Raw genomic sequence first — 14,748 nt, 5'->3', positions numbered from 1 at the left:
CAGGACGGGAGGGTTTGGGTATAAAAATAGGCTGGGACTTTTTTTTCTCACTTCAACATAGAAGATTGAGGGTTAACCTTTATAGAGGTTTATAAAATCATGGGGAACCTAGATAAGGTGAATAGCAAGGACCTTTTCCCCAGGATTGGGAAGTTCAAAACGAGTGGCCGTATTTTTAAGGTGAGAGGAGAAAATTTTAAAAAGGACATTTGGGGCAACTTTTTTTTTACACACAGTGATTTGTGTGTGGAATGAGCTGTCAGGGAAGTGGTGGATGCAAGTACAGTTATACATTTTAAAAGACATTTGGATAAATACATGAATATGGAAGGTTTGGAGGGATATGGGCCAAACGCAGGCAAGTTTAGTTTGGAAACATGGCCGGCGTGGACCAGAGTCATGGAGTCATTTGAGGTGTACAGCATGGAAACAGACCCTTCGGTCCAACCTGTCCATGCCGACCAGATATCCCAACCCAACCTAGTCCCACCTGCCGGCACCTGACCCATATCCCTCCAAACCCTTCCTATTCATATATCCATCCAAATGCCTTTTAAATGTTGCAATTGTACCAGCCTCCACCACTTCTTTTGGCAGCTCTTTCCATACACGTACCACCCTCTGTGTGAAAAAGTTGCCATTTGGGTCTCTTTTTATATCTTTCCCCTCTCACCTTAAACCTATGCCCTCTAGTTCTGAACACTCCAACCCAGGGAAAAGACTTTGTCTATTTACCCTATCCATGCCCCTCATAATTTTGTAAACCTCTATAAGGTCATCCCTCAGCCTCCAACGCTCCAAGGCAAACAGCCCCAGCCTTTTCAGACTCTCTCTATAGCTCAGATCCTTCAACCCTGGCAACATCCTTGTAAATCTTTTCTGAACCCTTTCAAGTTTCACAACATCTTTCCAATAGGAAGGAGACCAGAATTGTACGCAATATTCCAACAGTGGCCTAACCAATGTCCTGTACAGCCGCAACATGACCTCCCAACTCCTGTACTCAATACTCTGACCAATAAAAGAAAGCATACCAAATGCCTTCTTCACTATCCTATCTACCTGCGACTCCACTTTCAAGGAGCTATGAACTTGCACTCCAAGGTCTATTTGTTCAACAACACTCCCTAGGACCTTACCATTAAATTGATACCTTTTATTTTTAGGTGTGCCGGGTGCTGCTCCTGGCATGCCTTCCTAAACTCTTCACTGAACAATGAACTAACCAACCTTAGTGAATATAGTTGCATGGATATTGGTCCTCCACTTGCCTGGAAGATGACGGACCCTCTGCTATTTCGTGATCCCTGTGTTCGAATGTTTATGAAGCCACGTGTGGTTGAGCACCTGTCAAGACCTTGGATCACTCATGAATAATGATGCCATGGATGTGGTATACTTTGTATACTGAAACTGCACCCGGCATTGCAGGCTATAGATCGCTACAGCCTTGGCAGTTCTCTGAAATCAGCAATCAGCAATGTGGAATCACTTGCTGGTGTCTGCCAATTACTGAACAGTACTTAAAATCTGTAAAACTTGCTGATCCACATGATAAGCAGTCTGCGCCATGCATTGATTCAGCAGATCAAAGGTATACATCCAGCTCTGCAATTATGTTTATAGGATTTGTTCACTCTTGTCACTCTTCTAAAGGTATAAAAAATATTGGCAAAGAATTTTATCCATTTTGCAGTTTATGTGAATATAAGGCATAGGACCAAGTGTAGCCCATTTGACCCTTGAGTGCTCTGAGATTCAGTATGATCATGTTTGATCTACCTCAACTCCAATTTCCTATTTACCCCCTAAGAGGTCAAACATTTGTTCATCTCACTTTTAGATATACTCAATAGGGAAGCATTCCCGGCACTCTGGATAGACATTTCTAAAGATTCACATCCCTCTGAGCAAAGAAATTTATTTTTATCATAGTTCTAAATGTTGCCTCTTTTGTGTGAAGCTGGGCACCTATGGTTTAGACTTCAATTTCGAGGATAACTTGCATTCCTTCTGGTTTGATGGGTTCTGAATTGGCTGAGCACACCAACGTATGATCTGCAGATCCTGTCATGGTGCAGATGGTTCGTGAAGGGTTCGGTAGCTAGGTTGTTTGGAGGTCTGTGCACTCCTTCTAATGCCTGGAATTTACCTCTGCATGTTCACAGTGAAATCTCTTGAAGCTTTCTCCCATTTCAATGTCTGTTGAAGGGCTACTGAGACAGTGGGAATGCTTAACCTGTTAATGGATAGTTTGAAATCATTACGAAAGCTGAGGAACAACTTTTTGTTTATGTTTCAGTCAGATCACCTTTTTGTTTTTTGAACTCCAGTGTTTAAAAGCCCAGTTAACTCAGCCTCTCATTATAGGAAACAATCTCAGACTTGTTTACTGTCTGTATGCACACGGTATTCCAAGTGTGGTCTCAATAAAGCCTTGTACAGTTACAAAGTTAAAAATCACAACACCAGGTTATAGTCCAACAGCAGGACTATAACCTGCTGTTGTGTGATTTTTAACTTTGTACACCCCAGTCCAGCACCAGCATCTCCACATCATTGTACAGTTACAGTTTTATTCTTCATAGAATAGAATGCCTACAGTGTGGAAATAGGTCATTTGGTCGACCTGCGTTCGCACCAATCCATCAAAGAGCAACCCACCCAATCCTATCACTGTGATTCCGTATTTATTGTGGTTAATTTACCTAACATGCATGTCCTTGGACAGGACACCACAGGGCAATTTTAGCATGACAAATCCACCTAAAGTACACATCTTTGGACTATGGGAGGAAACTGGAGTACCTGGGAGAAACCAACACAAACATGTGGAGAACATGCAAATTCCACACAGACATCCAAGGCTGAACTGGCACTCAGGTCCCTGGCACTGCAAGGCAACAGTGCTAACCACTCTGCCACCGTGACTCTTGTTCTTGTTTTCTAATTCCTTTACAATAAAGGCTAACATGCGGTTTACTTTGCCAGTTACCTCCCATACCTGCATGCTAACCTTCTGTTTTCCTTGTACAAGTGATCGAAGTTTCTGTGAGTATCAATATTTAAAACTTTCAAAAGCTCTTTGAACATACATTCTACTTTTCTATCACCTCCTAACCTTTTATCCATCTCTATCTTGATTATATTCGCTGATTAATTATCCAGAACTCCATAGAGTAGTAAATACAAAAGATTCAAATCCCTAGAACAAAGTTATCCCCATCATAGTTCTCAATGGCTGACTCCTTATCCTGAGTCACTGTCCCTCTCCAACCAGAAGAAACATCTTCCTCGCACATGTCTTGTGAAATCCCTAAAGAGTTTTACATGTTTTTGTAAGATTGCTTTTCATGCTTTCTTAATTTGGGAAGACAGGCCTATACCAAAAACTCAACTTCCAAAAACATTCCCTTAATACCAAGGATCAATCCATTAGTTTCATGTATCCATCTAAGGTAAATTTCAGTTAGAGACCGAAACTGTAGATAGTGCACCAAGTATGGTCTCTCTAAGTTCCTGTATAATTGTGGTAAGATTTATTTACTCTTGTACTTCAGTTCCTTGCAATAAAAGCGAACATATTATTTGGCTTTCTGTTTGTTTGCTGTATCTTTATGCCATTTTCTTTTTGTAAAGCAAGTACAAGGTCAGTTAATTACGAAAAGACCAAGATTTCCTTATCATACCATTTTGAAAAATATTTGTGTTTTATACAAGATCAATTTAAATGTGTCCTAAAACGCTCTTCTATCCAGCAATGAAATGACATTTTTTGGTACTTATTTTTTAATTGTACAAGCCAGCAACTTGTGAAAGTTGTAATATTCAGCAAATAGACAGTTTCAAGGGATTGCTATGTTTCAAAATATTAGTTGCGTTCAATATTGCCTTGGATCATGGGCAGAGCTTATTGTGAGGTTTTTGATAGTTCACTCAGAACTGTTCAAAGTATCCGGATTTTTGGAAGTTGAACAGAGGTAGTCAGAAGCGAAGGTTATTACCTTGGGTCCGTCATTCATCAGGTATGTAGAGACAGGGAGAAACCTGCTGCTGTAGCAGGCTCTCAGCTGTTAGGATTCAGGAGAAATCTTGGAGGTGTTTGATCCCAGTTTCTGTGTCTTATATTTACCTCGCTAATTCTAGATATCAGGGTTCATCTTCAAACTTTTTAGACTAAAGCTTAATGATGTTTGCTCAAAACTGTAGGATCTATTAGCTGTTTTCTCTTAGTATCTGTCTCTCAAACTTTGTCTACATAAAAAGCACTTCCGCAACCAGGTTATGGTGTGAAATTGTTGTTCTGTTCTGGAAGCATAACAATATCACAGAACCGACTATTTTTGAAGGTTTGGTAGTGCAAATGTAATGTCTTGTTTCTGAAATTGTAATTCTCTTAAACTATCAAACATATTGATCATTAGCACAGCCTCTGGTAGGTAGAAGACTGCTGAAGTTAAATATTTGCCAATCTGATTTAGGATATTGTAAGAGTATTCAAATACTTTATTTTGAATTGAGCACCAGCTTCAGAATAAGTTTTAAATGACGGAAGAAGCTTATGCAGTCAGTTGGTGATTGGTAAATTAAAATTTTCTGTTGGTTGTAGTTATTGAAGCACAGCGATATATCCCCAAGTCAAGATTATATGACTTCTAATAGTGTTCCCTTGTCTTCTGGCAGGCAGAAGTGGGTTTGAGAGGTGCTGTTGGAGGAGCATTGACATGTTGCTCCAGTGCATTTCTGGATGGTGGACACTGCCACTGCTTTATTGTGGATGATTGAAAACTTTGGCTATTCTTGAAGTTGGAGAAAGTGAGGACTGCAGATGCTGGAGATCAGAGCTGAAAAATGTGTTGCTGGAAAAGCGCAGCAGGTCAGGCATCATCCAAGGTACAGGAGAATCGACGTTTCGGGCATAAGCCCGTCTTCAGGAATGAGGAAAGAGTTAAGTTTCTGGTTAATGACGAACCCTAAGGATGTTTGTGAGGAATTTGCCATGATAATCTGTCTGATTATTAAGGTTGAGGTAGTTAGATAGTCTAATGGCTCTTGCTTTGTACTTGTGTGACATGACTGCTACTTTCACTTACCATCCTGAGACAGGTGGATATGGGCTGCCAATAGAACTGAAGACAATTCAAATCACTGAGAATCTTCACTTTGGTTTTATGGTGGGAAGGTCATCGGTGAAGCAATTATAGAATTTTGGACCGTAGACCCTGCCCTGAAGAACTCCTGAGATAACTGCCCCTTAAAAGCTAACAATGTCTTACTTTGTGCTTTATTGATGGGAAAATCGGTGTTGCTTTTGATGAGAGACCAGTGGCCTGATGTCCTGTTCCAAATTTCTCAGATTTCCGTTGTTTCCAGCCTCCAGTTTTGAAAATGTGATTGTTCTGTTGTATGTTCTCAGTCCAACAGTATCATAAATCTTGCTTGCTCTAGGTTGTTGTTGCTACTACTTGCGACAACTCATGCCACAGTTTGTGAACTAGTCTGGCTGTGCGATGCCTCACAAGTAGTGAATGAGTGCTTTAGGCTGTTCTCTTCGACTTTGGCATTGTATTTTGTCTTGTATTTTGGACCAGCCTACAGACCACTAGTGGTACACAGACTGAGAACCTCTGGTATGGCTGTGATTGGCTGGTTTGTATTTGTCCATCGTATGTATTGCTAAATTTGAGATTGAAGAAGGAAGAGGTAATGAGAACGTGTCCAGCTTTGCATGGTCAGTCACTGGTTCTATCATTGCCCTTTATCCTTTTCATGTGCATACTGACTCCGTGACATCTGATCCTAATTTATTCACTTCTACTTTTCTTCATGTAATTCCATTTTGGAAGCAAATTATGGATATGTATGCATTTTGGGGAGGGGTGCAGGCCGAGGGGTTATTTATCTTCAATGCTGTAGGTTTGGTTGCAGTTAACACCACTTTCAGATATCTACGGTTCATCAATACCTAAGTTAAACTACAATTTGTAGCAAACTTTATACCCTCATCCCTCTCCCAGGCTTTGTTTGGCTATGTTCATATTTAATCTTAATATTCACAGCTTGACGTACGTGCAATGTCCCTGATGAAATGATAATTGCTCCAACAACATATTCTGTTACTGTTTGTATTTGAAGAATCTGTCGTTGTAATTTGCTCTGGATTGCAATGAGATCTGCCACAATATATATTAGGAATGACATGCAGTTTGCTCTGCTCTTAGTTATTCCAGCATCTTTGATTTATCAGAATACTTACTCTTATGCCATTGAGTGCTTTATTACATTGTTGTCCTTCTCTTCCCGTAAACTGATTAACAGTATGCTTATTGTTACATAAATTTATTGTAATTATGCTCTTCCTGTTTTTCAGTTCTTGATCGCCAGTTAAATTCTAAACTACCTCTATTATTTCACTGAATTTGAAAGTGTTGGCATAATGGGCCTTTGTTTCATTTTACATTAGTAATTAACATGTCAGACATTTTAGTGCCTTGTTTTTGAGTAATGTATTCAAATTTGCACTTAATAACCTAACAATCCGGAAGCATTTCATTACCCTCTGCCTGTCTGATAGCATTGTGCAAATTTTAATACAATATACTTCAGGCTGTACAAATGAAAAAAAATGCAAAGTTCTAGATAGAAATTTAAGGTTTCATTGACAACTCTCAATATGTAAACTTTCAGCAATAATTAATCTCGAATTAACTTTGCGACCTTGCTGATTACCACAATGAGATTTTATGGCCCAAAGGAACTGACCAGCTTGAGCACAACTATATCTTAAAATTAAATGATAATTTGTACGTTGCAGTATAATAGTCCTGTCATTTACAATGTGTTGCTAGATTTGCTGTGAACAGTTCCACATTTGATATTGTCATTTGTCTACATTTTATTTGTATTGGCAAAGAGTGAGTGTATAAGTCTTAGAATTGACCATACTGGCCAACTTTAAAGTTTCGGGACCAGTGAAACTGCTGAAGAAGGGTTATTGAACTCTAAACATTAACTCTGCCAACTCTCCACAGATGTTGCCAGTCCTACTTAGTTTATCTGGCAATTTTTTTTTGGTCCCAACATCTGCAATTCTTTGTTTTATGTTTTGGGAGAATATTTTTACATGGACTTACATCATTGCATAATTTGCAGCACAGAAATCAATCATTCACCTATTTTGTCTATGCTTGCATTTCTGTTCCGCACAAGCCATCTCATATACTTCTTTTCCTTTCTTCCTGTGTTTAGAGTCATAGTCATACAGCAAGGAATACACCCTTCAGTCCAACTAGTCCACGTTGACCATGTTCCTAAACCAAACCAGTTCCACTTAGCTCCATATGCCATATGCCTCCAAGCTTTCCTATTTATGTACTTACCCTAATGTCTTATAAATATTGTAACTGTACATGCATTCAGCACTTCCTCTGGCAAAATTCTCTAAATGTTCTTGAAATGCTTGGGTATTATTCACTTTTCAACTACTCATGTGATTGTGAGTTCGACATTATCACCACTCTCTAGGTAGAGAAGTTTTCCCTGAATTTTGTTTTCATGGATTCTTCAGTAATTATGATAAATCTTTATAATTTTGTATTCCTTCAAAAGTAGTAATGTCATCTCTATATCTGTCTTATCAAACATTTATAAAGACCCTATTATTATCCTCAGCTTTATATTTACTGGGAAGGATTGGATTTTTTTCAGCATTGACCTGTCTTGCTTCATGGTCAATCAGTTATGTATTTGAACTACAGCCACCTCTATAAGAAAACTTCTGACAGTTGTACACTAAGATCCCACAAACAGTAAGTATCATTGACCAGTACTTAATTGGGTTTGGAGGTATAGGTTTAATATGGGCTGAGGTATCAAGAGGATACTGCAGTTTTGTTTGAGTGGTGAAATGATACCTTTTGAAGGCATGAGGAACTGAAAATGGGCCATAGTCGTCGAGGTCTGTAGCCCTGTATCAATCAGAACCAACCACTTGACTATTCAAGTCCTTTTTTACAGTATTTGGCCCATATCCCTGTATGCCTTGGCATTGAAAGTATGCATCTAAGTACTTATTCAGTGTTATGAAGGGGTTTGCCTCAACGGTCTTCCAGGCAGTCTGTTCCAGAATTCCACCACCCTCTGGGTGAAAGGATTTTCCTCACATCCCCTGTAAACCTTCTGTCCCTTGCCTTAAATCTATGCTCATGTTCACTGATCCTTTCACCAAGGGGACATGTTTCTTCCTGTCCAGCCCAGAGGGAACCTAAGACAGTGCCATTCTGACTTGAGAGATAAGCTTTCAAGAAACAAAGAAAAGGAAAAAATAGTTATTTAATGCCTTTTAAAACCACAATTTCCAAATCCAAAAACGTGTTCTTGAAATGCATTCATTGTTATACTCGAGTAAATGTTGCAACCAGCTACATACAGCAAGGGCTGAAAAATGTCCTTGTTACAGCAGAGGAGGTGCTGGATGTCTTAAAATGCATAACGGTGGGTAAATCCCCAGGTCCTGATCAGGTGTACCATAGAAGTCTGTGGGAAGCTAGGGAAGTGATTGGTGGGCCCCTTGCTTAGATATTTGTATCATTGACAGTCACAGGCAAGCTGTCGGAAGATTAGAGGTTGGCTAATGTGGTGACGTTGGCTAACCGGAAACTATAGACCGGTGAGCCTGACAATGATGGTGGGCAAGTTGTTGGAGGAAATCCTGAGGGACAGAGGTTACATGTATTTGGAAAGGCAAGGACTGATTAGGGATAGCCAACGTGGCTTTCTGCAATGGAAATCATGTCTCACTACTTGACTGAATTTTTTTGAAGTAGCAACGAAGAGGATTAATGAGGGCAGAGCGGTCGACGTGATCTTTATGGACTTCAGTAAGCCATTCAACAAGGTTCCTCATGGTAGATTGGTTAACAAGGTTAGATCACATGGAATGCAGGAATACCCTGAACAGGCTCAAAGGTAGAAGACAGAGGGTGGTGGTGGAGAGTTGCTTTTCAGACTGAAGGCTTGTGAACAGTGCTGTGCCATAAGGATCAGTGCTGGGTCCACTGCTTTTCATGGTTTATGTAAATGATTTGGATGTGAACATAGGAAGTATAGTTGGTAAGTTTGCAGATGACACCAAAATTGGAGGTGTAGTTGACAGTGAAGAAGATTACCTCAGAGTACAACAGGATCTTGATCAGATGGACCAATGGGCTGAGGAGGGGCAAATGAAGTTTAATTTGGATAAATGTGAGGTGCTGCATTTTGGAAAGGCAGATCAGGGCAGGACTTGCACACTTAATGTTAAGATTCTGGAGAGTGTTACTGAACAAAGAGACCTTGGCATGTAGGTTTATAGTTCCTAGAAATTAGAGTTGCAGGTAGATAGGATAGTGAAGAACTTATTTAATGTGATTTCCTTTATTCGTCAGAGCATCAAGTATAGGAGTCGGAGGTCATGTTGCAACTATGCAGGACATTGGTTAGGCCACTTTTGGAATATTGTGTGCAATTCTGGTCTCCCTCCTATTGGAAAGATGTTGTGGAACTTGAAAGGGTTTAGAAAGGATTTACAAGGATATTGCCATGGTTGGAGGATTCGAGCTTCAGGGAGAGGCTGAATAGGCTGGGGCTGTTTTTCCTGGAGCATTAGAGGCTGAGGGGTGACCTTGTAGAGGTTTATAAAATCATGATGGGTATGGATAGGGTAAATAGACAAGGTCTTTTCTCTTGGGTGTGGGTGTCTAGAACTAGAGGGGAAAGATTTGAAAGGGACCGAAGGAGCAGTTTATTTCATGCAGGGGTGTTGCGTGTGTGGAATGAGCAACCAGAAGAAGTGGTGGAAGCTGGTAAATTAGAACATTTGAAAGGCATCTGGATGGGTATATGAATAGGGTGGAATTTGAGGGATATGGGACAAGTGCTGGCAAGTGGGACAAGGTTAATTTAGGATATCTGGTCGGCATGGACAAGTTGGACAGAGGGTCTGTTTTGGTGCTGTGCATCTCTCGCTGTGTTATGATGTGCTATATGACTCTATAAATGGAACATGATGTTGGCCAAATTGTCTGTTCTGATGATGTTGGTTGAAAGTTAAATATTAACCATGACATGAGGTAGAACTCTCCTGCTGTTCTTCAGATTAGTGATGCATGTTCCTTTTTGTCCTCTTCAGAGACCAGGTGGTCATTCATTTAACATCTGATAAATGGATGAAAGCTTGTGAAGTAAACTGATATAAAAGTAATATATGTTAATATTCGGCATTCTGAGCAAATTTATTAATAAAAGTGAAGTGCACTTATAGCCAACTGGGCTTGTTTTACAAAACTTTTTTTTAAATAAATAAGTGAAATCAAATTCAAACACTCATCAATATTGGACATTAGAAGCAAAACAAATTGCTGGAATATGCAGTGGGCTAGTACATGCACTAACTTCTTTATAGTTAACTCACCATTCTCTAGGCAACTCGGGATGGGCAATAAATGGAACCCCCCCCCCCCCCCCCCACTCCAAGCATTTCTCAGATCTTGAAAACAGTTATATTTTGGTGTGTATAGAGATCTTGTATGTTATTCAGAATTTTCTCTTCAGTAAAATCCTTACCACTTCAAATGCATAAATTACAAAACAGGTAATCCGTTGTATTGGCTGAAGTGAAATAATTGTTAGTCGTTTACATTCCTGTTAGTTTCAAAGTTGCCATTGAAGCATTTTAAACTTTTCAATTATTTCAGGCAGAAATAGCTGAGCTCTGGACATCCTTCTGATACTCCAGGTCACTGGGCAATTATTCCCCTAGAGTTAACAAAGGGTGAAATGTTTTGCATCTTGCTGAGGATGCCTGAAACATTATGAATGCAGCAAGCACTGTTTGTCCAGCTTTGCTAACTGAGACTTTAGAATTGGTCTGGTTTGTTGAAAAATTCCATATGTTGAGAGTCAAAATGTTAACTTGATTTGAGAAATGATTTAATATTTCTACTTAATTTGTTTTCTTTAATTACTCACTTTTCCGGGCAGGTAGATTTCTCCATTCAAGACCAATTGACATCTTATTGATCACGTTGGTACGACAGCATGGTGTCTATACCAGAGTTCTATCAGGACAAGAATGTACTTATCACTGGAGCAACTGGCTTCATGGGGAAAGTGCTACTTGAGAAGCTGCTGCGCTCTTGTCCAGCAGTCAAGGCTGCATATATTCTAGTGAGACCCAAAGCAGACCAGAGTCCTCAAGCACGGGTTCAAGAGATGTTGAACTGCAAGGTAATATAAAAAGCATTTCAGAGCAAGATTGATGCTTTATTTAGTCATGTCTTTGAAGTAGGGTGGGTGATGGAAAGCCAAGAGGTTGCACAACGGACCTAAATCAAGAAGTGTACTTTGCCTTTCTTCACTTTCCATTAATTGTATACATGTTTGCTTAGGTATTCTTCTAGTTTTTGAAAAGCTCCAATTAATGATGAAGTAAATAAAACAAGCAACTATTTTCTTGTGCAAGTCTCCCTTGTGCATCAACTGTGATCATTTTTCTAAGTGCATAACTCATTCTTTTTTACAAACTTACTTGTCCTCACCCCTCCTGATATATGCAATTTCTTCCAGCCCTCCAGATCTCCAGAATTACCACAATTATGCTCCTTGTGCACTGCTGGTTTTAATTGATCCCAAAATTGGCGGTTGTGCATTCAGCTATTTGACAGCTAAACTCTGGAGTTCCCTCCCTATATATCTGCAACTCTCTCTATCCTTCTTTAAGACACTTCTTAAACTCGGCCTCTTTGAGAAAGCTTCTAGACAACTGAATAACTCTGTCAGCTTTTGTTTGATAATGCTTCTATGAAGGACCTTGAGATGTTTTGCTATGTTAAAGCTTCAGTATAAATCTTAATTGCTGATACAGGAATGTATGAGTGCTCTGCCTGAACACAGGTCCTTACCTTATTCCACCTTGCTTCACCCTGAGCCTTTTCCCCGAACAGTTTTTGCAATTGTCTTTCTCATTCTCGGAAGGCAATGCAAGGAGGCAAGTCATAGAGTCATAGAGATATACAGCATGGAAACAGACCTTTCGGTCCAACCCATCCATGCCGACCAGATATCCCAACCCAATCTAGTCCCACTTAGATTGCCAGCACCCGGCCCATATCCCTCCAAACCCTTCCTATTCATCTGCCCATCCAAATGCCTCTTAAATGTTGCAATTGTACCTGCCTCCACCACTTCCTCTGGCAGCTCATTCCATACACGTACTACCCTCTGCGTGAAAAAGTTGCCCCTTAGGTCTCTTTTATATCTTCCCCCTCTCACCCTAAACCTATGCCCTCTAGTTGTGGGCGGCACGGTGGCCCAGTGGTTAGCACTGCTGCCTCACAGCGCCTGTAGACCCGGGTTCAGGTGTGGACTTGTTGGGCCGAAGGGCCTGTTTCCACACTGTAAGTAATCTAATCTAGTTCTGGACACCTCGACCCCAGGGAAAAGACTTTATCTATTTACCCTATCCATGCCCCTCATGGTTTTGTAAACCTCTATACGGTCCGATGCTCCAGGGAAAACAGCCCCAGCCTGTTTAACCTCTCCCTATAGCTCAAATCTTCCGACCCTGGCAACATCCTTGTAAATCTTTTGTGAACCCTTTCAAGTTTCACAATATCACCTTTCGGATAGGAAGGAGACCAGAATTGCACGCAATATTCTGACAGTGGCCTAACCAATGTCTTGTGCAGCTGCAACATGACCTCCCAACTCCTGTACTCAATACTCTAACCAATAAAGGAAAGCATACCAAACACCACCTTCACTATCCTGTCTACCTGCGACTCCACTTTCCAGGAGCAATGAACCTGTACTCCAAGGTCTCTTTGTTCAGCAACACTCCCTAGGACTTTGCCATTAAATGTATAAGTCTTGCTAAGATTTGCTTTCCCAAAATGCAGCACCTCGCAGTTATCTGAATTAAACTGCATCTGCCACTTCTCAGCCCATTGGCCCATCTGGTCAAGATCTTGTTGGAATCTGAGGTAACCCTCTTCACTGTCCTCTACACCTCCAATTTTGGTATCATCTGCAAACTTGCTAACTGTACCTCTTATGCTCACATTCAAATCATTTATGTAAATGACAAAAAGTAGAGGACCCAGCACCGATCCTTGTGGCACTCCATTGGTCACAAGCTTCCAGTCTGAAAAACAACCCTCCACCACCACCCTCTGTCTTCTACCTTTCAGCCAGTTCTGTATCCAAATGGCTAGTTCTCCCTGTATTCCGTGAGATCTAACCTTGCTAATCAGTCTCAAGTCTCAAGCTAATCTCAGCTGGAATGGGACTTGAACCCACTCTATTCCAAAAAAAGTGTCATACTGTACTTGAAACGCTAACATTCTCTTTCTCTTCATAGATGCTGCCAGACCTCAATTTTCCAATATTGTCTATGTTTGTACTTCGATTCTTATTCTTATAGTTGAAGTGCTTAAACAAGGCACTCAGGGTCTCGCCAGGTTAATGGCTGAACTTCAGATCAGTTAGTATCTCAGGCTAAGTTAGAGTCACATTATTGACGTTTGTCCTAAGAGATTCACTACCAGTTGGCTGCCATGCCACCTGCTTTTTCATTCTCTTATTCTTTGCAAAGGATGCTTGACCCTTGTATTTTCAACTTGGAAAGAAAACCAGGAATGTCTATGTCTTGTTGATTTTTGTCTTTGCTTCTGACACGCCTCCAGATTGTCAAATGATTTCCAGTTATATAATCACAGTTTCCAAGGCACAGTAACTTTTCAAAGGACTTCAGTCTATGTTAGCTAAACACAATAAATTTTAATATGTTTGAGAGTAAATATTTTTTTTAAATTTTCATTCACATGCTCCACACTTGAATTAATCATCAATCCATTTTTAATTTGCATCACAGCCTTAAAAAAAAAGTGCAGTCATACTTAGGCTTCATTGAACTAATGGTTCCGTAACTTTTGCTAATAAATTTCCAAAGCATCAAATTCTGAAAAAAAAGACACCTGCAACTTGTGTGTAGAAAACTTCCAAAGTTCTGTTCAATGGGCTTAGATATAATAAATAAGGAACGGTGGTGGTGTAATGGTAATTTCACTGGACGAGTAATGCAGAGCCCCAGTCTAATGTTTTGGGGGCATTGGTTTGAATCTCACCATGGCCGATGGTGAAATTTGAATTCATTAAAAATCTCAGATAGAAAGGCAGACTAATTGCAACCCTGTAATGGCTAGTTGGATTAGCTATTGGCAAATGCTAGGTTACGGGGGTACTGTAGGGGACTGGATCTGGTTGGTTCCTCTTTAGAGGGCTGGTGTGGTCTTGATGGGCTGAATGGCAGAGGGATTACGATCACTTCAATTGGTTCACTTTTTTTTTAAAGAGGAAGAAATCTGTCATCCTTCCTGGTCTTGCCTACATGTGACTTCAAACCCCAGCAATATTGTTGACAGTTTCATGTCCTTTGGGCAATTATGGGCAGTAAGTGTTGGCTCAGTCAGTGATGCTCATGTCCCAAGAACAAATTAGGGAAAAACATAATGTGAAGAATTAGGAACAACAATACGCAATTCACCCTCTCAATCATATTCCATTATTCAATTACATCATGGGTGATCACCACAGTTACAACTTAACCATTTCCCTATTTCAGTCACTATAGTTAATTTAAAATAAACTGTCATTTCAGCTTTGAAGGCTTCAGTTGTCCCACGAGATCCTAGCTTTGTGAAAAGATAATTC

General features: G+C 40.2%; 1 protein-coding gene across 3 annotated transcripts in view; it reads left to right on the top strand.

Moving 5' to 3' along the window:
• Positions 1-14,748, top strand: part of far1 (fatty acyl CoA reductase 1) — a 96,260-nt gene that overhangs the window by 30,996 nt on the left and 50,516 nt on the right. For 2 of the 3 annotated variants that reach the window (XM_043705625.1, XM_043705623.1), the window contains exon 2: positions 11,020-11,265. In XM_043705625.1, the coding sequence (XP_043561560.1) occupies positions 11,077-11,265 (189 nt within the window). In that variant the 5' untranslated portion in view covers positions 11,020-11,076. The remainder of the gene's footprint in view (positions 1-11,019; positions 11,266-14,748) is intronic. The other variant, XM_043705624.1, reaches the window with a different exon arrangement.

This window comes from Chiloscyllium plagiosum, chromosome 16 (genome assembly GCF_004010195.1).
Source record: "Chiloscyllium plagiosum isolate BGI_BamShark_2017 chromosome 16, ASM401019v2, whole genome shotgun sequence".
Classification (NCBI taxonomy): domain Eukaryota; kingdom Metazoa; phylum Chordata; class Chondrichthyes; order Orectolobiformes; family Hemiscylliidae; genus Chiloscyllium; species Chiloscyllium plagiosum.
The sequence above is the reverse complement of the archived record's forward strand: the minus strand, read 5'-3'. Positions and strand labels throughout refer to the sequence as shown.